General features: G+C 47.1%; 1 protein-coding gene across 1 annotated transcript in view; it reads right to left on the minus strand.

The window, feature by feature from the left end:
- The window catches only part of Asb18 (ankyrin repeat and SOCS box containing 18), a 61,445-nt gene that overhangs the window by 18,965 nt on the left and 16,662 nt on the right, over positions 1–25,818 (minus strand). Inside the window, exons 2-4 of the mRNA XM_048807996.1 lie at positions 23,817–23,939; positions 20,205–20,472; positions 7–112 (exon numbers count right to left, since the gene is read on the minus strand). Of these exons, the coding sequence (XP_048663953.1) occupies positions 7–112; positions 20,205–20,472; positions 23,817–23,939 (497 nt within the window). The remainder of the gene's footprint in view (positions 1–6; positions 113–20,204; positions 20,473–23,816; positions 23,940–25,818) is intronic.

The following is a 25,818-nucleotide window of genomic DNA, read 5'->3' on the forward strand; positions in this document are numbered from 1 at the left end:
GTGTGCGTGCTCGTCCAGGCCGTGCTGCGCTGCCACGTGCAGCGGCGTGTCCCGGCCCGCGCCGCCCGGGAGCTGCACCGAGGCACCATGCTCCAGCAGCGCCTGCGCGCACCTGCGGGGAGGCCAAGGCTGTCACCAGGGGAAAGACACACACCCCCGCAGCCCCCAATCTACTGCCTGTAGGCTGGAGTTTACGCCGCGGTTTAGCCCACTTAAATACCAAGAGTGAGCCTGAGAAAAACCATGAATTTGGGTCTCCAGTGCAAAGGGTACAGGAATTCAAACTATCTGGAAACAAAACAAAACAACAACAAAAAACAAAACGGGAATAGCCTGGGACCTTTCGTAAAAAGTCAGAGTTAAAACTTGGTGCTACTTTGGGAAAGTAATGTGGACAAATGACAGTTCTCCATGCACTGGTCACCTGCGTTCCTTGTTACACCTGGAGAGTGAAACCCACGAGAGCCCTCCTTGTTCCCATGGATAATTTATCTATCCCTCAACAGCACCGACTCAGTGCAACACGGCCATGTCCTCAACCCAGCGCTGGAAGGTCAGGAGGAAACAGAACCATGTCCAGCTGTGGGGCGACCTTTATCCCAAACAGACTCTCTTGGATGGGACTGTGAATTTGGGCTGTAGCCCAGTAACCCCAACAGTCTTCTGAGGTCTCCAGGTCCCCATGTGAGGCTGCTGTCTCCCCCAGAGGTGGGTGTCTTCTGCTGGTTCCTAGACTGTATCTGAGCGGAGTTGCCAAGGCCTCTCCGGGAAGAGTGGCTGCCCCTAGAAGCACTCCTGACACCTCGACTGCCATTCCAATGGTGGCTGTTTCCAGACAGGCCCATGCTGGACCTCATGACCTAGTACCTGGTGGAAGACTCAGTCTGCTCCGTCTGAGGGTGGGCACCTAATGAGCCTTGAGTCCTTGACCTCTGCCTCTCAGCCCTTCCTGGCTTTCCTTGATCCCCGGGCAGCACTGGGGTCACCGGTTTCCCTTTCTTAATCTTCAGTTCCCTTGAATTGCAATGGTTTCCATGCCCTGCATCAGATGGCCACCCCTTTAACCCGGAGTTCATTTCTCTCGCTCTCCTGGCGGCTGAGCCTGCTGGGAAAGCACTGCCTGAGGGGACTGGCCTTGGTCTCAGCGGCCTCGGGGCTCCGGCTACTTACTGTTTTTCAGTGCTGGAGGCTGAGTCCTCGTTCCTCAGCTTTCTAGGGTGCTGAGCCCTGTGACTCTGCCCCATCCTTCTCTTCAGTACTGTACCTGCTCCATTCAGAGTGCACTCCAGGAACCCCCCACCTGCCTGCCTCCTGCACAGGAGTCTGTTCCAACAGGTATTGTAAGCTGTTTCTACCACTGCTGTGCTGTCTTCCCAGGTTCGAGGAGGGAGGCCTCCTGCGCCCTGCCTCCCTGGGCTCCTCTTCAGCATGCCCAGGGTCTTGCTCTGCAGCTTACTTGCTCTCTGTCTTTCTTCTGTCCTGTCCCTCCCTCACTCCCCTCTGCATTGGTGCCTCAGCCAGTTGGTGCCATCTCTTTAATAATCACCTGAATGGCTTCCTCCCTCCATTGACTGTCACTGTCGTTTGAGAGGCCAAATCACTTCTTGCTGGAATGTTCACAGGTCTCCTAGTTTGTCCCTTGCTCCAATCTGGGAAGCTCCGTGCCATCCAGAAAGAGGCTTGCCAATGTGAATCAGAAGAGCCACACCTGCTTAAAACTGGTGGCAAAGCCCTGCTCCTTTCTCAGGACACCAGCTGCCCCGGGATCCAGCTCCCATGGACCTCACCAGCTTCACCTTGGGAGGCTCCACCCAGCTGCACTTCAGTCCTACCTCACCAGGGGTGGTCCCTAGAACCCCTAGCCATTTCGTTCTCCCTTTGCATGTTCTCCCTTCCTCCTAAGTCCCTGGCACTACAATGGCCCCCACATTCCTATCCTTCCTTCCTCTCAAAAGTCTCCCCAGAGCCACCAGGCAGAGGGCTACAGCTCTGTGTTGTCCTGCATCTAGCCTGCAGGTGCCCAGGCATGACTTGTCACACCATGTTTCCAACATTTGCTGGCACCTTTGTCTCCTCTCTTAGATTGTTGGCTCCTCGAATGTGGATATGGGGGCTCTTTGATGTCTCTGTCTCGGTGTCTCCTGAGGCACCTGGCCTAAAAGTGCTGGTGTTCCCTGAAAGCACGTTGAACAGGCGCTTTTCATGAATCAACACTTTGCAGCCTTGTTTCTGTTGTTTTTCTGTCATTTATCTACCTGGGCTCTGAACCAGATCACCCGTTGAAGGTTCAGAGCAGACAGTGGCTGCCTCTCAATCTCTTTATATTTCCTCTTAGGAACTCTCAGTATTTTAAATTCTACCTTTGTGTTTGTTTAGCCTCAGCATCAGCAGTATCTTGAGAAGTGGTCTGTTTGGGCAAAAGATTTTTGACAAACAGTACAATGTGATGTGAAATGTCCCTTGGCACGGTAACCAGCTAGGAGAACATGCAAATTTTATAATCAGAGCGCTCCAGCGTCTTCCTGCTTGACTCTGGGAGAAATGCTGAACCATGCCGCAGGAGGTTAGAAATCAAGGGTTCTGTTTTTTTTTTTTTTTGCCTCTGAAACTAGCAAACAATTACAAACCATTTTCTTCTACATTTTTTTTAAAGCACCTCAGCCTCCAAAGATGTCCCCCAGGAAACAGAGCCAGGGCTGGGGATGTGGCTCAAGCGGTAGCGCGCTTGCCTGGCATGCGTGCGGCCCGGGTTCGATCCTCAGCACCACATACAAACAAAGATGTTGTGCCTGCCGAAAACTTAAAAAAAAAAAATAAATAAATTAAAAAAAAAAAAAGGAAACAGAGCCAGTCCTCTTTTCCAGGTCCTCAGCCTAACTGGTGGATGGCCGGGCTGCTGTCTGCAGCCCAGACACCTGTCAGAAGAACCAGGACACTGGCCCGCATTTCAGAGGGTGGAAGATGCTCTTTTCTGTCTTAATGAGGAGCTTCCAGGTAGCTCGACCTTGGCCTTTCTGACCGTGGGCAGTGGTTAGCACTGCAGAATCACAGGTACGAAGCCACACAACAGCATAGATTGGCAGAGGGCGCGTCTCTGTCGGCACACTGTGGGCAGTTAATAAAAACGAAGCTCTCGGGCCAGGGCTGTGGTTCAGTGGCAGAGCGCTTGCCGAGCATGCGTGAGGCACTGGGTTCCATCCCTGGCACCACATAAAAATTAATAAATAAAATGAAGGTATTGTGTTCATTTACAACTAAAAAAATATTTAAAAAAATGAAGCTCAAGGGGGCTGTGACTGTGGCTCAGTGGTAGGGCTCTTGTCTTGCACATGTGAGCCACTGGGGTTGGATTCTTGGCACCACATAAAAAGAAATAAAATAAATATAGTAAAGATAACGTGTCCATCTTCTTAAAAAAATCTTAAAAAAAAATGAAGCTTGAAAGCCCGAGTGATGGTGTGGAGGGGGCTGTGTCCTGGATGTGTGGATAGTCCAATACCAAACAGCACTGTGCCGTCCCATGTAGAAAAGCTGCCCATGTCTATGTGTGTGGAAGGAAAGACCAGACAAGGCAGGGCAGCGTGCGTTGTCTCTGGATGACTGGGTGACGGGGGCTTTGATTTCCTTTTCACCTGCCTGTATTTTCAAATGTTCCAACATAAGTCAGAGTAACAGTTTGATATGGCCACAGCTGGCATTATTAATCACAAGCCACCCTCAGCAGCTCCAGCAGCAGCTCGCAGATTCAAATAATGTCAGCCCTGCTTTCCAGTTTCCCAGACACTCTCAACTTGTCCACTGATCTGTTTAGGCATAAGCTGCAGCCCCAGAATGTGGGTAGGCATGGCCACGCCTCCGGAAGGTGAGTAGAACCGGCTGGGCGGTCACAACTCACTCCACGATCGGCAGAAAAGTGGCTAAAGTCTCAGGGACCTCTCAGACCTGACTCTGGCACTCAGGCCCTTCCTCGAACACTGGTCCTCATTTCAGTGCTGTGTATGTGTCCCCAGTTGAAGAAATGGCCTAGATGGGAGCACAACTCCCAGATTTGTGTGGGGAGCCCATGAGGGCTGAGCCTTTTACTCAGAGCTGGGACTTGCGACAGGTTTCCTGGTATCCTGATGGACGGGCAGAAGCCAGGAAGGGCCCTGGATCAGCGCGGAACAGTGAGTGTGGGGAGCAGGGGGTGCACTCCCATCTGGAGCATGAGAGGCACTTTCTCTCACGGGGATGGAGGAGACTCCATGGCATCTCCACAGCCTCTTGTAAGAAGGTGCTTGGACCGACACACTCACCCCCTCCATTCCTCATTCCTGTCATGGATAAGGACTGTGCTGACAGCTGTTACAGGGCCCAAGGTTGACAGCACAAAGAAAGAGTAGCTTGACCCAGAGGCAGGAGTGAACGGAGAGGGGCCATCAAGGGTTGTTGAATCCTTGTCACCTTAATTCATGCTAAGGAGGAAGTGATCTTGGAGTCTACTCTCTCCCAACTCAGCTCCTGTCCACCAGGCAGCAGCCTGCCAAGCCACAGCTTTTCCTGGTCACCTCCTCTGGCGGAAGGTCCTGCCCAGCCTGGGCTTTCTTGTCTTGGCCTCTTCCTCTGCCCCCCTGCTCTGTCAGCCAGGCCCCCCGCCCGTCGGCCTTAGGATTTCCTTTTCCCACCTTTTCTCTGTCCCATCTTCTCTGCCTTCCAATCACTTCACACAGTCCCCCAAATGGTACTCCCCTGCCTCCTAGTTATAAGCTGGAAAGTCTATGGGTTCCCCAGTACTTGGTCTTTTTTTTTTTTTAAACAAATGTGACCTTTAGTCCTTGTAACTCTTCAGGATTCTGGTGGAATTGACAGGTAGGGAAATCAAGGCTTAAAAAAAGATCAGTGGCTTGCATGAGACCTTGCAGCCAGGACATAGCCCAGGTGGCCTGCTGGTCTGGCTCCAAGTGCTCAGTTACATGGTCCACCTCACTGCCGGCTCCTGGTACAGTCATGACCGCCGGGCTGTGTTTGGTCAGTTTCCGTGAGCATACATGATGGTGGTCGCCTAAGCTTTTATAACGGAGCTGAAAAATTCCTAACTCCTAGGATTTTTGCTAGACCCTTTCTAGGTTTAGATGTTTGTTCACACAGACATTATTGCCCTCAGTATCCAGTAAGTTGACATGCTCTCCTGATTCGTAGCCTGGGAGCAATAGGCTCCAGCATCCAGGTGTGCAGGGGTCATGCTGTCTGGGCTTGTGTGGTTGTGATGTTACAGTGTGAAGCTGCCTAGGGATGGAGGGGTCTAGTGACGAGTTTGTCAGGAGGATGGGGCCAGTAAGCAAAGCGTGCCTGTGTTATTGGTCTAGAACCTTCCACGAGCCAGGAACCACACTGAGCATTGCCCTCAAGTTATCTCTAAGCTCCTCCTTCCTTCACTCATTCAAAAGAGAGGACCCTCCCATGCTCCTCTCCTCTCAAGGCAGGGAGTGTTTCTTCCTTAGCACTCCACGGGAATTCCCGGGAGGCCGACTGACAGCCCCTGCAGTGGGCTCGGGCAGGAGGTAGCCTGTCCCATGGGCCTCGAGCTGTCGGGTGGGCACCAGCACCTCCTCCCACCCAGAACTCCCAGCAACGCTGCTGCACGAAGGTCTCACTCTCCCTAGTGCTGGGTGCGACTCAGTTTCAGAGGTCTGAGCAGGGGGCTGGAGGTGGAGACCAGGGCATCACAGTGGCCTCACAGCACATGGTGAGCTCCAGCCCCCCTGGGCGAGGGAGGGATTCCACACCCACAAAAAGATGATGCCGAAGGAACAAAGCAACGAGCACCACAAAGAACTCTACCAATATGGCTACATTCCAGATGAACACATCGCTTAATTTTTTTTTTTTTTTTTTTTGCAGGGGACAAAAGACGCTGCTCATAAGCTCTTGTTAGAAATATTAAGGAGGCGAAACTGCTGTCTCCTGGGTAACGGTTTCTCTCTCCGTATTCCCTGGAGCCCTTGGACAATCCTGGCATGCCCTTTACTTCACGTGATTGCTGCCAGAATCCCTTCTGACAGACAGAAGGGGCTCAGTGCTCAGCAGTGTGTCTGCAGGGTGACGGGCATGAGGAGCTAGTCTCCTTGGATCCCGGCTGCTGCTCCTTTCCTTCTTGGAGTTGACGTGGCAGCAGATGGGCTGCAGACATGTCCCAGGGGAAGGGTGCCTGGAGCCGCAGGCTGGGTCCCTGGGTGGGGGCAGAGGACAATGTGGATGCTGCATGAAAGTGGGTGGGGACTTGGGGAAATGCAGTATCATTGTCTAAGGGCGCCGTTGGAGAAGGTTCCCTCCTGTGGACTGATTCCCCCGCTGGCTCTGCATGAAGCATGGGGGAGCCACAGGCCTGAGACTTTGATGGAGGAGCAGTTCCACTTTTATTTCCTTGGACCTTCTGCTGAGGCTGTCCTTTGGGGACCTGCTGTCCACCCCACTGCTGTCTGTGTTTCCTTCTGGCTTGCTTTCTCCTGGGATGCTAAGTTATGACACTATCAGGCATACGCATGACAGTGGAAATGGCTGATGTGAACAGACAGATCCTCAGGGTGGTGGGGGCTCAGGAGAAAACCTTATTGGTCATTTCTAGCATCACAGTTTCCCTTGGAGCAATGGCTGCCATTTGATGTTTTTCTGAAGCATTGCATGGCTGCAGTAGGGGATATTTTGGGCAAACTGTCCTCAGATCACAAATGGAGCCCTGCATCTTGGAGAATGGAGACATGATTTAGGGAACAAGATTTCAGAAATCAGCTCCACTGCCTCCCCTCATGTCCATCAAGCAGCATCACCGGGGTCCTTCCTGGACACAAGAATAGACAGTGCTTCTCCCCCTTCTCTCTTGTCCTGGTCCCAACATACTGGATGGAGAAGGAGACCCAGAAGCACCAGAGTAAGAGGAGGAGAAAAAGGAGGGGTGGGAGTGGGTTTTTTTTTTTTTTGATCTGGATGAGAGAAAAGGTGTATGAATCTTTAAAGTAAAATTTACATACTGAGAAATGCATAGGCTTAAGAGTATAATTGAATGAATTTTCCAAAGGAATATATCATCATAATCAAAAGCCCAGGCAAGATGTAGTACATGTCCATGTTTCCTCTTGCATTGATTGCCACTTGTTATCACCCTCAGAGGCAGCCACTTCTCCCTGCAATTTCTCCCTCCATGGTGCAGTTTTATTTTTTTCTAGAAGTTTCTATTTTTCTTGCATCTGCTCTGCGCATGCAACAATTCATCTGTATTGCTCTAAGCACAGAGCACGTCGTTCTTGTTTTTATTGCTGGGTCATATTCTATCGCTTAGATATACCATGATTTTTAATCCATTCTCTTATTGATATTGATAGACATTTAGATGTTTTCCACTTTGTGACTATTATGAACAGAGCTGCTAAGAACATTTTTGTATAAATCTTTTTGTAGACATTTATTCTCACTCTTAGGTAAATACCTACAAGTGGAATTGCAGGTAGTTATGCATTTAACTTTTAACTCCCAGTGTTCCAAAGAGATCTAACCATTTTACACACCCAGCAACAAAGTGTGGGAGTTCTAGTGGCTCCACACTCTTGTCGACATTTGGTGGTGTCAGATGTTTATTTTTTTGAGTGGCTGTATCATTACAGTGACATGGTGAATATCTTTGTGGTTTTAATTTGCATTTTTCTGATGACTGAAGGTGGTGAATGCCTTTTGATGTGCTAATTGGCATCTGTCTTTCATGCAGCGTCTGATTAAGGCTTATGCCCAGAGGGAAGCAAAAGATGAGTAAATCTGCCTAGAATGCCACCAAAGGCTGGGAAGGTTCGAAAGCCTGTAATAGAACATGTTTGAAAGTTAATGGTTACAGATGAGTGGAACTACTTCCAGATGATAGGCAGTTTATATATATATATATATCAGTCAATAAGGGAGAGGCAATCTCTCAGCATCCTTTGCACAATGCTTGGTTTGGGGCCCCGGCTCTGACACTGTCCACTGCCAAAGCACTGGCCCTCTCTGAGCCTCAGTTTTCTCATCTTGTGATGGGGGATGACCAAGTCCTGCAGACCCAAGATGATCGTAGGAAAAAGACACCTGCTAACACTCAGGAATGCATTCAACTACAGACAGTAAGTCCTCCAATGGGGTTTGCTCCTCTTCCTTCAATCTTCCTTAAGATGTGCTGAACTCCTGGCAAATAAATTGTTTTTCATTTAGTTGATCAAACACAACCAGTCCAAAAAAGCAAAGCTGTGTGCTTTTCATTAATGTGTCCCATGAAGGAAGCAAGTTGTCCTGGCTTTCATTTAAATCAAGACAGCCATAGACAAGAAAAAGACCATGTCTTCCTTCTTCCTACTGGAAGGGTGAATTGAGCACTCATCTGAGCTGTGGAAAGAGCGGGTGTTTTCTGGATGACGTATCCAAGCCTGTGAGCCTTGCTTCTCATGCAGTTAAAACCCTTGTTAACAGCTGGAGGCTGTGGGGTAGGGGAGGGAGCCTGAGCTTCCTGCTCAGATACTGACCCGACAGTGGCTGCGTTTTCCGTTGTGATCATTGGTGTGCAGTCGGTCCTCCACATCCATGGGTTCTGCATCTGCACTGTCAGCCAACCAGGGATTGAAGCTGTTAAACCAATTGCATCTGTCCCGCCTGAACACAGAATTTTATTGCTTGTCATTATTCCATAAAAAGCACAGACCATATCTTTGACATTGTACTAGGTATTGTAGGTCATCCAGAATGATCTAAAGTCCATGGGAGAATGTGTGTCAAAAGCTGTGCCACTTTATAGAAGGGACTTGAGCATTGTGGATCTTGGTGTCCTCAGGGGTCCTGGAACCACAGCCCTGCAAATCATTAGTGCTTTATTTATGTCTCCCCGGATTTCAATCGGCTGGGTCAGAACTAGAAAAGAATCGTGCAATGGTTTTCTTCCATGATGTCTGTTCCCACTTGAGATAATTAGTTTCTTCCCCTCATCTCACTCTGGCTTATGAATTGTTCTTCATTTAGTTGATCTGACACAACCAGCCCCAAAAAGCAAAGCTGTGTGCTTTTCATGAATAAGTCCCATGAAGGAAGTGAGTTGTTCCGGCTTTCATTTAAATCAAGACAGCTATAGACAAGAAAAAGAATCTGGACTCAACAAATTCTTTTCTCATTTTAATTATCTCAGAGTAAGAATGGAAGGGTCGAGGGGAGGAATCTGGTAATAAATAGGGCGAGGCTGGCCGGCCGGCCGCCAAGTGTGCACAGGTAACTTTACTGGAACTTTTCTTTTTGGGAAAACCTCTTCAAAAGCTTCCAGATGAAAGGACTGATATCCCTTTCTGTGTGTTGGATTCTGAATTCTGAAGCTTGCTGGTTGGAAGGAAGCACACATAATTTTTTTTTTTTAAATCCCAGGAACTCAGAGACTCAAAGGTTTTAAAGTCCTATGCCCATGGAGAATTGCCGACTAAAAGGGGCAGAGCAGAGCTGGGTCCCTAGGTGTGGGGACCATTGTCATAAGAGTAAGAAAATGAAATGGCTCTGTATGTAGGTCAACGACCCCCTCTCTACCGGGAGGTAAAAAAAATTAAGGATGACCTAAAATCTACTATGTATAAAAAGATTCCAGAGAAAGTAGCTCTTTCTTGTCAAAGTGATAATGTTTATACTCCCCAAAGCCAGACCTCCTCGGAGTCTAACTTTAGGGGGAACTCTTTAAAGCTGAAAAGCCTGGTCGGACCCTCAAGTCCTTTCTGACATCTATTAACTTTTCATCCTTCAAGGTAGTTGGCTGCGTTATTGTAGAGGTGTTCAATGGATCCTGCCAGCGTTTTCCGTTGTGATCATTGGTGTGGAGGGTTCTAAGTCAGCTGCTTCTTAGCGCTGGTGAACTTCTGGCTTCTCCATCACTTAACTTTTCCCCAATAGTGAAGATTTGAATGAGTCAAGACTCCCAAATTAAACCGTCAAAGGGAAAGATTCACAGAGAGAGATTTAGATGAGAAATCGGGACAGAAAAGAAGAGGAGGAACGAGAGGAAGACAGAGGGAGATTTAAAAAAAAAAAACACTCTAATACAAAGACGTTTCAAAGGCCTTATTAAACAATGTCCTAGACCTGTATGACTTTTTTTGAAAAGCCAACTGAAGCCAGAAAATCAGTTTTTATTGCCCAGTTATGAGATGAGTAGCTCCAATGGTCTGCACCTGGTCACAGCTCTTCATGATGTACACATGTCAGACTCTTGGTTTCTCCTGAGGGCTGCTGTCAGGATTCACAGTGTTTTGTGCTCTGCGTAGCTACTGCATTCTCATTTCTTAGCAAAAAGCAACATTTTTTTTCTAATAAAATAAAATAGAACCCCTTCTTATTTAAGAATTGTTTCAGATTTACAGAAGAGTTGTGATGATAGGACAGAGAGTTCCTGCACATCCTTCACCCAGTTTCCCCTGAAGTTAACTTGTTATATTAGAGGGTACATTTGTCAAAATTAAGAACTTTGGTGTAGTACAGAAAACTGAACAGCCCCCTAAAGGGCCCCCAGGCTCCCAGGAGCAGTAAAGGGAGCAGGCAGAAGCTGGTGAGCTCTCGAGTTGGAGGTGGATCTGCACTCCTAGGGAGCAGAGTCAGCTGGAATGCGGAGGGCAGAGTACTGAAGAAGGGAGAGTCAGAGAGAAAGAATTTGCAGAGGGGCCCCTTGGGTACTGAGTACTGATTACTGTGTGCCTATGAGGAACAGCCTTGAAAGGGTTAGGGGAGAGTGCCTGTAGAGTGCACAGGCCTGTTTCCACAACCAGAGCATAAAACCTCACAACTAATGAGCCATGCACCGGAGCCTCAAGAAAACGCTGTCCAGGAGTGGAGAAAAAATCCACCTCTGTTAAATCCTGCTCTCATCCTGCCTAGCAGAGATTAAAGGCAAGACCCAAAAGGATCAATTTATTTCCAAGTAAGTTTACATCCCAAAGTAAAGAGTATTGATAGAAATACAAAAATATCCAGTACCCAGTGAAATAAAGAGAAACAAGATCAACCAAAGTGACCCTGAAGTGACACAGATAGGGACACTGAAGCAGAGTTACAACTGTCCTCATATGTGTGGGAGGCTAGAGGAAAGGCGGAGCGTGTGAAGTACACATGAGGGATATGGAAAAGAGCCAAGACTGGACTTCTAAGGTTGAAACTACAGCGTCTAAGATGAAAAGTACATTAGACAGGGTTCCTGGTACATCAGGGGTTTTAGAAGGAAAGATAAATCAGCCACAGAGGGATAAAAAGACTGCACAAGATAACAGAGCTCCAGTAAACTGTGGAAAGACTTCAAGAGGCACGGTGTGCACACCGTGATTAGTGCTCCAAGGCCCTGGTGGAGAGAAGGAGTGGGTATAAAAAAAGGGGAAGAAATAATTGCCAACAGTTTTCTGAATTTGATGAAAAGTACAAATCAACAGATGAAAGAAAATCACATCAAGACACATCCTTAGCAAATGCTTAAAATCAGTGAAAAGTAGAAAATCTTACAGCCAGGGAAAGGATAGATTAGGTACAAAGAAGTACAGATAAGGAGGACAGCAGATTTCTCATTGAAAAACAAAACAACCAAGTTAGAAGTCAGTGGAGTCATGTGTCTGCAGTACAGAAAGAAGAAGAGGAGGAGGAGGAGGAGGAGGGAGAGGTAAAAGGAGGGGGAAGACAAGAAAAACCAAACTGTCACTCCAGAATTCTCTAGCTGGCAAAAACACCTTTCAAACATTCAGGTGAAATAGTATTTTTCAAATATACAGATCTGAAAGCATTCACCACCAGCAGACTTTCAGTGCAAGAAACACTAAGGAAAGTTCTTTAAGCAGAAAGAAAACTATTCCAGAATGAAATGCTGGATCCACACAAAGCAATGAAGGAGATGGAAATGCTAACTACAGGGCTAGAAATAAAAAAACCTTTTTTCTTATTATTTCAATATATTTAAAAGAAAATTGACCATTTAAACAAAATAATAACAATATATTGTGGGACTTAAATGTAGAAGTGAAATGTATGATACCAATAGCACAAAGGCCGGAAGAGACATGGAAGTATACTATCATATGACTTTTACGCTACACAAGAACATCACTGAGGGCAGATTGTGATAAGGAAAGATGTATACTGAAAACCCTAAAGGAATCACTATGCTAACACAACAAAATGCTATATTTAATAAGCAAAAAGGAGACAAAATGGAATTATGAAAAATACTTCTAAGTTTAGAAGGCAAAAAAAGGTGATAAAGAGAGCAAAGAATAGATGAACCAAATAGGGGGAAAAAAGCAGAAGGTTTACTTTGAACCTAACAAATCAAAATTACATTAAATGTAAGTGATATAAACATGAAATTAAAAAGCAAAGACTGTCAGATTACACATAAAAAGGCAAGATCCAATGATGATCTTACCACAAGAGGCTGACTTAAAACACACACACACACACACATAAGTTCAAAGTGAAAGGCTGGTATGGCTGGCAGCTTCTGGCCTAGTCTCCTAGCGATCAGGCCATGAATAACTTCCAGTGTTCGTCTCTTGAGTCTCTCTCTTTGAATGTGGGTGGGACCTTTGACTTGCTTCTAGCTGATAGAAAATGGCAAAAGTGATAGGGAGTCAATTCTGTGAGTAGATTACAGAAGATCATAACTCCCATCTCACTAACAAAATCTCTCTATTGTCTTCTCAGCTCACATGCTTTGATGAAGCAAGTTGCAATATTACAGAGTCCCACATGGCAAGGGGTATAATTTCCATGTTTTGTCTCTCCAAAATCTACATGGACAGCTAATCCTCAATGCAATAGTATTAAGTGGGTGGGTGGGTTCTAGGAAGTGATTAGGCCACGAGGGTTCTGTCCTCATGGATAGAATTAACATCCTTATAAAAAGGTTTGAGGGAGCAAGTCCATTCCTTCCATCTCTTCAACCCTTTCTGCCAGAAGGCCCCATCTTAGAAGCAGTGAGCAGTCTTCACCAGCTGCTGAATCTGCTGGCACCTTGACCTTGCACTTTTTAGCCTCCAGAAATGTGAGCAATAAACTCCTATTATTTATAAGTTACTTAGTCTAAGGTATTTTGTCATAGCAGCAGGAATGGCCAGCAACAGTGTTACGGTTTAGATACTAGGTGCCCCCTAAAGCTCATGTGTGAGACAATGCAAGAGCAGTCAGAAGTAAAATCATAGGGTTTTGAAAGCCTTAACCAATCAATTAAGTCAGTGTGTTAATCCACTTGAATGGATTAAATGGGTGGTGGTCACTGTAGGCAACTAGGCTGTGGCTGGAGGAGGTGCTGCGGTGTATATATTTTGTCTGTGGTGAGGGAAGGTCTCTCTCTGTTTTCTGGAGCATGTTCTAAGCTGCTTTCCTCCACCACACCCTTCTTCTTCCTGCCTCATCTTGTGTCCAGAGCAATGAGTTGCCCGTCTATGGACTGAGACTTCTGAAACTGTGATACCCATGTAAACTTTTCCTTCTCTAAAATCGTTCTTGTCAGGCCTTTTGGTCACAGCATAAAATAAATAATTAAATAAAAAGCTGACTAAAATGGACAGAAAGGAACTGAAGACAGTTTTCAACCAATGTCAGCCAGGAACTGAGACCCTTAGTCCAACAGTACCTGGGAAACCGAATTCCGCCAGTAGCCATAGAGGTTTGGTAGCAAATTCCCAGTTGACAATTCAGATGAGACTGTAGGCCTTGTTATCACCAAGCATGCAGTCCTGTGAGACCCAGAAGCAGAAGACCTAGCAAAGCCATGGCCAAATGCCAGAAACTGTGAGGTAAGAAGTGTGTGTTGTTTTGAGTCTCTGCATTTGCACTAATTTAGGACACAGCAATAGATTTCTGATGAAGATGGAAAAAGGCATACCATAATCTAAAGAAAGCTATATTAATACAGACTATGTCTTTTAAATTCAAGGTGATTTTAGGCTGAAGAATACTACTAGAGATTAAGAATACCATTTCATAATGATAAAGATGTCCATTCTTGCAGGGCATGGTGGTGCACACCTGTAATCCCAGTGCTTGGGAGGCTGAGGCAGGAAAATCACAAGTTCAAAGCCAGCCTTAGCAATTTAGCCAGGCCCTAAGAAAGTTAGTGAGGCCATGTCTCAAAATAAAACATAAAAAGGGCTGGGGACGTGGCTCAATGGCTAAGCTCCCCTGGGTTAAATGCCTAGTATCAGAAGAAAAAAGTGTTCATTCTTCAAGAGGACATCATAGCAATGCTAACCACTTGTGTACCTGATAATAGTACTTCAAAATACTTGAAGCAAAAACTGATAGAACGATGAGGAAAAAGAGATCAATCAACAATTATAGTCACAGAGTTTAACACTGTTTTTAAAAATAACTTGTAAAACAAATATGAAGAATGTCATGAACAGTCAGTCAGGTTCTGTACTGCTGTGACCAAAATACGTGACAAGAACAACTTAGAGGAGGAAAGGCTTATTTTGGCTCATGGTTTCAGAGGTTTCAGTTCATAGATGGCTGACTCTCTTGTTCTGGGCCCAAGTGAGGGAAACTATGCCCTTGATGGCAGCCAGGAAGCAGTCCACCCAACAACTGCAGATGCACACACATTATTTTGTAGTGTACATGGAACATTTACCATGATACAACCTGTTTTAGAATGTAAGTAAGTCTCAGTCAGTTTATAAGGAGTAAAGTCATACAAAGTAAGTTCTGTAAACACAATGATTAAATTAGAAATAGAAAGATATCTGGAAAGATATATGAAAAATTCCCAAACATTCGGAAACTAAATGCACACTTTAACCCAGGATTCAAATTAAAAAGAAAATCAAAAGGAAATTTAGAAAGTATTTTGAGCTGACTGAAACTAAAAGCACAACATAGGAACATCTGTGAGCTTCAGAAAATAGTATGGGAGGATCATATGTACTACTAAAATCCTACATCCCAAAATAAGAAAATTCTCAAATCAATGACATTTGCATCTTCCTTAAGAAATTAGAAAAAGATGAGCAAATGAAGGCCAATATATATATAAAGACAGGAAAATAAAAGAGATCTAGTGGAAATCAATGAAACAAAACTTAGAAAACTAATAGAGAAAATCAATGAAACCAAAGGCAAGACTGTGTGTGAGGGATGGGAATTCCAATTGCATGAGATAGAGAGGTGATATTGCTATAGATTCTGCAGCTATTAAAAGAATAACAAGGATCAACTTTATGCCAATAAATTCAAAACTTAGTTGAAAGAGATAAATCTCTTATAAGAGACAGACTGAAAGCTCTCTGAAAAAGAAAGGAAGAAACTGTGTAGTTCTCTACCTAGTAAAGGGCTTGAATCCATAGTTAGAAACTTGTCACAAAGAAAATGCCTACCCAGATGGCTTCACAGAAGAACTATACCAAACATTAAGGGACAACTGCAGGTTTTCCAGAAAATAGGAGGGAACACTTCTGAGGCCAGTATTACTCTGACACCAAAACCAGACAGGCATTACAAGAAAACCATAGACCAATATCTTTCATGAAAATATATACACATATGAAAAATTATAACAAAGCAAATCCAACATCATGTACGTATGTGTATTTACATATATATGAAGCTAATACTTTGTGACCAAGTATGATTTATTCCAGGAATGCAAGGTTGGTTTGACATTTGAAAATCAATCAATGTAAATCATTATAATTAACAGATGAAAAATTATATCACATCATCTCTGTATATATAAGAAAATCATTTAATAAAACTTGATATCCACTCATAATACAAACCCTCAGCAAAGAAGAAATAAAGAGGAGTGTTCTATCTTTGAAAAGGAGAATCTATAAAGCCTTTACATCTAATATCATACACAATGGAGGAGACATTCAATGCTTTCCTCTAAGGTCAGAAGAAGGAGAACTGTCTGCCCTAGCCACCTCTACTCAACATGCCACTGGAGGAAAATAGGAAAGGACATCTGTATGGCAAAAGAAGTAAAAGTGTTTATTTGAAGATGATATGCTTCCTACATAAAAATGTATTTCCTATGTAAAAATCCCACAGAATTTATAAAAAGTTACCAGAACAATGACTGAGTTTAGTTAGTTTGCAGGATAAAAGGTTAAGACACAAATAGGTTATTTTGGTTTCATATAATAGCTACACATAGTCCAAAGCTGGAATAAAAATATTATGAACAATATTATGATTCCAATATAAGATGACTAGGGAACAATCTTACAAAGTATTTGTAAGTCTTGTGCACTGAAAACTAAAACACAGCTGAGAGAAGCTATAGGACCTAAATATATGGAGGGATGCATCGGACCCATGGGTTACCAGTCTCAATATTTTTATGATGTCAGTACTCCCCAGATGGATTTAATTCATAGCTATCCCAGTGAAAACCAAGTTAGCTATTTTGAAGAAAATGACCAACTGTATCTAATATTCATATGAGCATGCAAATGAGCTAGATTAGCCAAACTACTGAAAAGGAAGAATGGCCCTAGAATTACACTCCTGACTTCAAGGTTTATTAAGAAGCTTCAGTATTCAAGACAATGTGGGATTGGTGTCAAAATTCCCAGATGGATCAGTGAACTAGAGGAGAGATGGGGGATGACTCTTCCATTGCCCTCTGACCCCTCTATCGTCCCTGGAAGGCTGTCGTGAGACAGAGTCCTATTGTCTCTTGGGTTCTGATGAGCTGTGGGCCTTCCTGCCTCACCCCTTCAGAACAGAGCTGCGGACCCTAAACTGCAAAGCCCAGGTCTAGACTTGGATCTCAGCCTGGGGCACCCTTCCACCCACATTGCCACCATCCAGCCTCCTTTGCTTGGATGTCATCATTTCTGGGGTGTGGGACAGAGTAAGGACCATGAGGAGCTGGCACCTCTAGCTAGTCTTTCACTGTTTACACAAAAAGCGGTTCCTGGCGTCTTGTGTATAATTGAGAAGACCGTTCAGAATGAAACCCACATGTATGGAGTCAATTGGTTTTTGACAAAAGTACAAAGGGAACAGAGTGAAGAAAGTAAAGGGTTTTTGACAAATCGTCAAACTCTGTACACCCCGTTGGATATGCAGTTTTGGACCAGCTGGACACCCATAGGCAAAAATGAGCCAAACACACACTTCACCCCATACCTCACTCTCTATAGATGCAGAAATTAACTCCCAATGGAGCACAGCCATTGTTCTGGAGCAGTCCAGTTCTGCCGTGTGAGGACCAGCCCCAAGATGTTGTCACATGTGGAGAGTGGTGACAGTGACTGGGAGACCAGTGTCTGAGACTGGGGTCCCTGATGACTTCATGGCTGTGGTATGCTACCAAGTATACTTGGTGACTGGGAAAGTTTCTGTGCAAAGGCATAGGATGCCTGGTTGCTGTGGAGATGTCCTCCATGCTAGAGTCTTATCAGCTTCAACCTTATTCTCAGGCAGGGCAGCTCCTGGGAATGAGAGAACTTCCTTGCTGAGATAACCACAGCATTTGACCAGCTTTGCTGCTCCTGAATCTGCCTGAGAATTAGTAACTTTAAACAATGGACTTTCTTGAGCTGCCCAAGGCTCCCAACATTGCACATTGCAACTGTAGCATATAACTGAGGAAGTAGCTGCATACTGTTGCTAACTCTGTAACTTTCATGAATACAAAGAAAAACCACTTGGGTAGTCTTTAATCTGATTTAGAGACATATAATAAAGATTGCTGGTGTAATTCTTTAGATCTGCTTCTCCATCAGAGAGCAGCACTCCACCCGACCCCAGTGTTTTATCTTCAAGGTCTGCGTGTGTTGACTCTTTATTTCTTCCAATCTCCCATCACTCTTTGGGGGAAGCTGCTAGTTTGGCCGCGCTGGTCACGGCAGTCGAGGCTGAAGGGAAAAGGCAGGTAGATCCAGGATTGCACAGAATGCAATTTATTGGGGGACTGACTTAACACTTGGATTCCTGCAATATGGGTCACCAAAGGGGCATATTTATGGGTTAGGACAAAAGTGACTTTATCCTTGATCCTGTTTTATCTTAGGCTAATATTAAAGTGCCAGGCACTTCCCTGGAGCCAGGGTCTGGTTATGAAGCTCCATATACAACTCTAGTGTTTTTGTCTATTTATAGTTGAATGGGAAACTGCAGGAAAAATAGGCTACCTTGGGCCATCATGGCAGAAGTGCCTCAATATGACTGCCATCATGTCAAGCTGAATCCACACAGACTTAAATCTAAAAATGTAAAATTATGAAATTCATAGAAGAAAAAAGGAGAAACTCTTTGTGAGCTTCTTGGGTTATGCAAAAAGTTTTTAAATACAACCCCTAAAAGAAAAAAAAAATGATACATTGGATTCAAAATGAAGAATTTCTGTTCTTCAAAAGACACTGTTCAGAGAAGAAAATAAAAACCAGAAACTAGGAGATGACATTTGTTCAACACATATGTAACAAGGGACTTTTACCTAAAATATATGAAGAAATCCGAAAAATTAATGAAAAAACCCAAACAACTCAATTTTAAAAATGGGCAAGAGATTTGAACAGACACTTCACCCAGTAAGACACACGGATGGTAAATAATTAAATTGAAAGAGACTGAATATCACTAGTCATCAGGGAACACCAACCCAAACCACAAAGAGCTACTTCTATACCCCTGTTAGAATGTCTGCAGTTAGTGGCTGACCACACTAAGAACTGGTGAGGATGGGAAGCAGACCCTGGGACATGGGTGGTGGGAGTGTAAAGGGCACTATGGAAATTAGTGTGGCAGTTCCTTAAAAAGAATCTTCTTAATCCTGTCACAGGTTCCACCCATTCCAATCCTGTGTATTTATCCAAAAGAAATAAAAGTTTATGCCCATACAGAGGGTTAGTAGCCACTTTATTTGTAATAGCTGGAAACTGGAAATGATCAAATGTATTTTAGCCGTAAATGGATAAGCACAGTAGTACAGCCACACCATGGAACAGTACTCCAAGATAAACCGGAAGGAGCTATAGATACACACCATGACACTGATGAGTCTCAGAATAATTATGTCGAAAGAAGGCAGACAAAAAAGACCATATTCCATTAATATGAAATTCTAGAAACTGCTAAAAAAATTGCTGAAAATTGCAGAAAGCAGCTCAGTGGGTGGATGGGAGAGAGAGTGTGGGGCCTAGGAGCTTTTGGTGAGGTGGATGGGTTCACCACCTGGGGGACGGCGACGGTTCGCGAATGTGTACCTGTGCCCACGTTTGCCAAAGCCAGAACCCTGTTTCTTTCGCTCACTCTCCAGAGTGGTGGGGGTCTGAGTCCTGAGTCCCCACGCTGAACCGGGGGGACTCTTCTTTGGTGGCGCCCCTGCCTCCGTGTCCAGGAGCCCAGTAGTCCTGTTGCCCGCTGCCCTCGCCCTCCGGGTGCAGGAGACCTGTGTAATTCGGGCAGTTGGTGGGGGAACAGCAGGGCGACACGACCACTCTGCCTGGGTGATTTCATTTGATCCTCACACCAAGGAGGCAAGCCACACAGTCAGAACCCAAGCCGGGACGGGAATACTGGAGTAAAAGCAAGGTCAACGCTAAGCGATGCCAGAGGGACACTGAGCCAAGTCCTGTACAGTGACACTTGGCCCCGCCGCCTCTGCCGAGAAGCTGCGGTCCCCGAGTGGAGGACGCTGTCGGGTCTGCGGTGTGGGCCGCGAACCCGGCGCCGCACAGCCTGGGCGGGGGCGAGGCCCGCACAGCTCCGCTTCCCGCAGGCCTCGGAAGCCCCCGCCCGAGGAGCTAACCATTTATGTCACACTGTGACAATTATTCTGCATAAAATTATCATTAAAAACCCTAATTTTTCAGCCTCCAACCCCGCCAGCGGCCTTTTAGCATTCTCCAGCGCGCGTCTGCGGGCGCGATCAGCGCGCTCATTACCGCGGCGTGGCGCCTCCCCGCGCTCGCAATCAAGCGCTAATTAACGCGCCCCGGGGCCGGCGGCGGGGCGGGGCCTGGGGGCGGGGCCAGTGCGCGCCTGGGGCCAAGTCTGGGGTCCAGGGTCAGGGGTCCTGGATCTGGGATGTGGGACCGGAGCTGGGGAAGGGGCCCCGGGGTATTCGGGTCCCGGGACTGGCGGCCGAGGGCGCGTCCCCGCCCAGGGTCGGAGTCCGGGAGGAGTCCCGAGGCCGGGTCCTAGGTGTGGGTGGAGTCCGGGGCGGCGGCTGTCCCCAGCCCAGGAGCTCTTACCCGAGAGAGGCGGTCGTGCGGCACAGGTGCAGGGGCGCCAAGCCCTCGGAGCTGGGAAGGTCCGGGTCGGCCCCGTGCTGTAGTAGCAGCCGGGCGCAGGCCGTGTGGTCCCCGAGGCAGGCCTCATGCAGGGGCCCGCGGCCTCCAGGGCTGGCGTCGGGGTGAGCGCCGCGGGAGAGCAGGTGTCGCACGCAGGCCGTGTGGCCATGGGCTGCTGCTATGCACAGGGGCGTGGTGAGCTCCCGCTTGTACTCCAGGGTCCAGAGGCCTGGAAGGGGGGGGTAAGGTGTGAAATGATGGGGTTGGTGGGGAGCCTATGGGGTCGCGCTACACTAAGGCGGGAGAAGCAGGAGACAATTGCTTGGCGGTAGGTACCAGGTGCACCTGCAGGGGACACACCCTAGAGTATAGAGGGACAGAGAGCTGTGAGACACACTGAGCAAGACAGAGGTGTAGACAGGGAAGAGACAGAGAAGGAAAGGTTGGGAAGGGTACAGCTGAAACCGAAAGGTTGTGGGGTAGCTGGGAAGGAAGAGGCTTTCCAAATATGGGGGTGACTGAGAAAGCTGGTAAGATTCAAGTAGTCAGAAGCCCACCCCGCCGACGCAGAGGGGGAATCTAAGGGCAGAATTCACATTTTCCAAGCTCCGAATTAGGGATGACCTGAGAGAGGAGAGTGGGCAGTGGAATTTTCCAGAATTCAGCCCTATCTGGGTCAACTGCCAAACTTACCTCTTTATGATTAAGAGAAGACAAACAGACAAAACAAACTGACCCACCTCACCCAGATTGTCCAAGAAAAGCACTGGGAGAAAGTTTAGCCCCCTTGGAAGTGGCTGAGTTTTCGAAGGCCTCTTTGATGTGGCCGTCCACATTCAGCACAATTCTGGTTTGTTTCTCTGCGCTTTTGAGGGGTGTGTGTATATATAGGGTTGTTCTTTCTTGAGGGATGAATGGAGCAGGTGCTATACATTTCACTTCTCTGAAAACTTTGGTGCTTTCAAAAAGCCCGTGGAAGGTTGTTAGCAGCCAGGAGCACTCGTGGAAATGGGGGGAGGTGTCCCTGGTGAATACACATCAAGGATTTCTCATGGCAGGAAGGCCTTCTGATAATGATGGGAGAATCGATACCATGGCCGTAATGAGCTGCAGAGGAGGCCCTTTTTGCAGGCCACCGCCTTCCCAAGACCCATGCTGAGCAGTTTTGAAAGACCACTCATTAATCACCTCCCATATGTGGTGCACAGTTTCAGCCTGCCCCTTGGCCCAAGGGCCCAGCCTGGAGCTGTTGCCCCCTCAGGCGGGGGAGGCAGGGGCCGGTTGTCCCTGGTGTGAAGTGATGGTGGCCACAGGCCCAGGGCTAGGGTCCTGCGTGGGATTTGGCTGCCTTTCCCACTGATGTCTGAGTCAGAATTGAAGAGGGCAGGATGGAGGTAGTCCTAATGACAGCAGTACTCTACATTCCTGCACGGGCCCGCTCTTGGTTCTGTGATTGTATTTATTTTCCAGAGACATGAAGTCTGTTTACTGACTTTTGCAGGACATGCTAAGTTCCCAACTCTCCCCCATCAGCTCTGTTCACCCATCCTTGATTCCTGAGTTTCTCCTTAGACTGATGGAAATGCCATGGTTGGGTATCTGACTCAGCCAGAGGTAGGGGCAGCACCTTCCCCAGGTCCTGAAAAAGAATGAGGAGCTTCCAGTAGGCCAAGGGAGCCTGGATTCTAGGGCAGCCCTCTCAGAAGAAAGTCTGAGTTAGCTTCCCATAAATCCCTGACCCTGTTGGTCTCCCACCAGGACGAACATGGATTGAAGATTCTCACTGTGCACTCCCCATGCCAACCGCTCCTGGGACTGTGGGCTGCAGGAGTTGGCCACTGTGAACCTACAGCCTGTACCCAGAGCACTCCCTTCCTCAGAGCTGCCATGGGGGGCTGGAACTGCCCACCAGGAAGTCTTTGTGCAAGAGAGTGCAGAGCAGGTGCACTGTTCAGCTGGGGGTATTTCTGCTTCAGGGAAGTTGGAGAGCTGGGCCCAAGAGCTTGGGATCCAGGCTGCCCCATCTTCCCTCCCTTCCCAGTGTGCACAGAGCCTCAGGCCAGTGCTAAGTCTCTGGGCTGCATTTCCCGTCCCTTCTCTGTTGGCGGGCTGTGCCTGCTGTTGGGCAGATGTGCCACAGAAAGCAGCAGAGCTTAGGGACAGGAAGGTTACTGAGGAAAATAGAACCCAGACTTTGAATTCAGACATGTAAGAGATGGGTTAAAATTAGCATCTATTTGAAATTTGAGGCTTGAGCATATGAGTAAGTGCAGGGCCAGGAAGCATGTGACTAAAAAGATACAGATGGCATCCATGTGTGGTGGTGCTCACCTGACATCCCCACTTATCTGGGAGGCTGAGGCAGGAGGATCAAGTTCTAATCTGGGAAATTCAGTGAGACCCTGCCTCAAAATAAAACATAAATAGGGCTGTGGTGTAGCTTAGTGGTAGAGAGCTTGTCTGGCATGCTCAAGGCCTTGGGTTCAATCCCCAGCCTGCAAAATAACACAAACATGGCTCAAGTATTGAAGCAGGTGGCATTCTTGGTTCGGGGCAGGGGCAGGTGAAGGAGAGGAGGCCTGGAGAGGCTCAGCTGGGAGGCAGTGAGCCTGATGGCAATGGCGCCTGCCTTCCCTGCAGCCCTGTCTCCTCATGTGGGTTAGAGCTGCTCAGTCCTTCCATGGTGCTCTGCTTTATCCCCTTCTCCCCGTGTGAGGTATAAACCAAATCATGCTGGGTCTCTGGACATGGACCTTCCACATTCCTTGTCTGCCAGAGCTCACAGGTCAGGGGCATGGACACTCGCCCCTGGCCCAACTGGCAGCAGATTCTCAAATCCCCATGTCTGGCAGAGTTGCAGTGGATTCTAGCACATGGGCCCTGGGTAGGGGGGTCCCAGTGCAACTGCCAGCCAAGAAGCCTGGATGCAGCCAGGTGGTCAGCAAGCATCTGCACATCCAGGTGGGGTGGGGAGGCTTCTCTTCCCTTGGGGTCTTGCTTGCCTGCCTGGGCCCAGGTGACCACATCCAGGCATCAAGAGTGTACTCAGACAAATATGACACAAGGACCTGGGGTTTCATTCTCCAGCCTCCCTCGATTCCAGGAGGAAGGTCTGCTATGCGCCTCTTGACCTTTATGTGTGGGGTGGCTGGGGCACAGCTCTCCCTGAGGCTGTGGCAATCATGGATTCATAGAAGGGCCTTCCACAGAGCTGCATGCCAGGGGCCTGACTCTCCTCCTCTGGCTCTTGCCTCCCTGGCTGCCAAGTGTAGGGGCTGGCTCATCGGCATCTAAGCCAGCTCCCTTTTCTAGTCAAGAGGCAGATGGAGCATTATCAGATGGGCATTTCTCACTGGTTGTTTTGCTTTTATAATTGCATCTCTCATATCCCATCACCAAAACCCCACATCTTAAAACCCACAAAGACCAAATTTCATTTACAGATGTCCTTTGCTTAGAGACTCTCCTTAAACACAGTGTCCACTTGCCCAACAAACACACGTGCCCCGTATGTTCCGAGAGTGTTAGTAGCTCCTTAGAAACACACAACTGAGCTTTAAAGGCAGAGGGTACCTGACAGCCCAAACGTAGCTGGGGATTTCACCTGCCACTCCATCTCATCCTTGCTGATCTCAAATACTATGTTGGCATCCTGGAAGAACTGGTCCATGAGAGGCTGAATATGGTCCAGGTCTCCTGCCACCAGTGCGGCATGGTACTCCAGCTCCGGGGACCCTGCTCTAACCTGAGGCTCTTTTTCCATCTTCTGAAAGATCTGAAGCTTTCTTGTGATGGGCTCTGGCCGTCTCTCCATTACAAAGCAGTTGATTTCAGAACAAGTCTTTAGGAGGGGAAAGATGGTCTTGTAGAGTGTGAGCTATTTCTATTGTCATTACTCAATTGTCCTCCAGTTGGGGCCCGATGGTGGTATATTTATAACTCCTGTGGACTCTGATGTGATAATGGTTACTTGATATGACCAGGGTCATGTGATCACTGAGATGCCACAGTGCTCGGCCACCCCTGTGACTCTATAGATGCTAGCCTCAGAGAAAGACACATCTGTCTATCTCAAAACTGCTCTCCGCGTGTCTGGGGAAGATGCCCAGCACACACGTTTAGCTGTGATGGACTCTTCTCTTTCATCTGCTATTTGGGTGGATGACTCCCCAAATGCCTCTCTGCTGCTCAGAGTGTATTCTCTCATAGTTTCCACTGTCAGGAGGATGGAGCTGAAAGGCCCTCCCTTGTCGGTGTTCTCCGTGCTGTTTTTGAATGGCTTGGGAACTAAGAATGGTTTCTAATTTATAAATGCTTGGGGAAAAAAAAAATCAAAAGAGGACTATTTCCTGACATGTACAATGACAGGAATTCAAATTTCAGTGTCCATGAATACAGTTTACTGGATCCCCTCCGTCTCATTCATGTCCATGTTGTCTGCTGCTGCTTTCAAACTCAGCCTGGCAGGCTTGCATAGGTTTGACAGTGACAGATGGCCCACAAAGCCAGAACGGTTTTATTCTCCAGCTCTTTGCAGGAAAAAGTTGACTCCTGGTCTTGAAGTGGAGAGAGCTAGCCAACCCCTCCCAGCAAAGGCTCATTCGTAATTCTTACTAATACACCATTAAAAAGTAGGCGAGGCCTCTCCTGCCCACTCTGCAGGGCCTCCTTCTGCTTCCTGTCTCACTCTCTGTCTCTGTGGCTGTGGCCACCAGTGAGTGAACATTTGATCTGAGGGCTGCATCAGCCCCTAAGAAGCAGGCCCAGCTGGAGGCTGCAAATGACCAGGCTCTGCATGAGTGTCCCTTGGTGGGGACACCAGGACTTCCCTCAGGCATCCTCTGAGGTGGCGGCGGCCTGTAGTTACTTCCAGTGACTGAGAATATATCCCTAAATGTGCATCCTTGCTCAAGATGAGAAATGCCACAATTTAAAAAAACCCGAATAATTAGTTTTTTTAAAAAAATTAATAACTAACCATATGTGAGCATTCCTAATCTGAAAATCTAAAATGCTCCAAAATCTGAACCTTTTTGATATGTAATTTTGGATTTTGGAGTGTTTTGGATTCGGGGTGCTCAACTAGTAAAATCTACACAAATGTTCCAAAATCTGAAAAACTCTAAAATCTCAAACACTTCTGGTCTCAAGCATTTTGTATAGGAATAGTTGTTATTTACTACAGTTTTAGTTCAGGGCTTTAAATACAGCTCTTTTCCCACCTTATATTGTAAATCAAACTATCACACACACACACACACACACACACACACACACACACTCACATACTTTATGGCTCTTGCTCATTCTCCCTAGGAAGTTGGTCTGTCCACATGCATCATGATAAAGGCAGGAAGAGGGTCAGGAGGGCTGTGCCTGGCTGGCTGAGGGAGGAACAGTGAGGTCTGCCAGGAGAGCTGAGCCCAGGGAGGGTGATATATCCGCCATCCATGCCCTGCCAGCAGGAGACACGGGACCCACGCATCTTGTGCCCATGTGGTGTTGCAATCCAGTAAACAGCTCAGAAGCGACAGGAAGGCAGACGTGAAGTCAAGCTGGAGAGTTCATCCAGGCA

This window comes from Marmota marmota, unplaced genomic scaffold (assembly GCF_001458135.2).
Source record: "Marmota marmota marmota unplaced genomic scaffold, marMar, whole genome shotgun sequence".
In the NCBI taxonomy this organism is placed as follows: domain Eukaryota; kingdom Metazoa; phylum Chordata; class Mammalia; order Rodentia; family Sciuridae; genus Marmota; species Marmota marmota.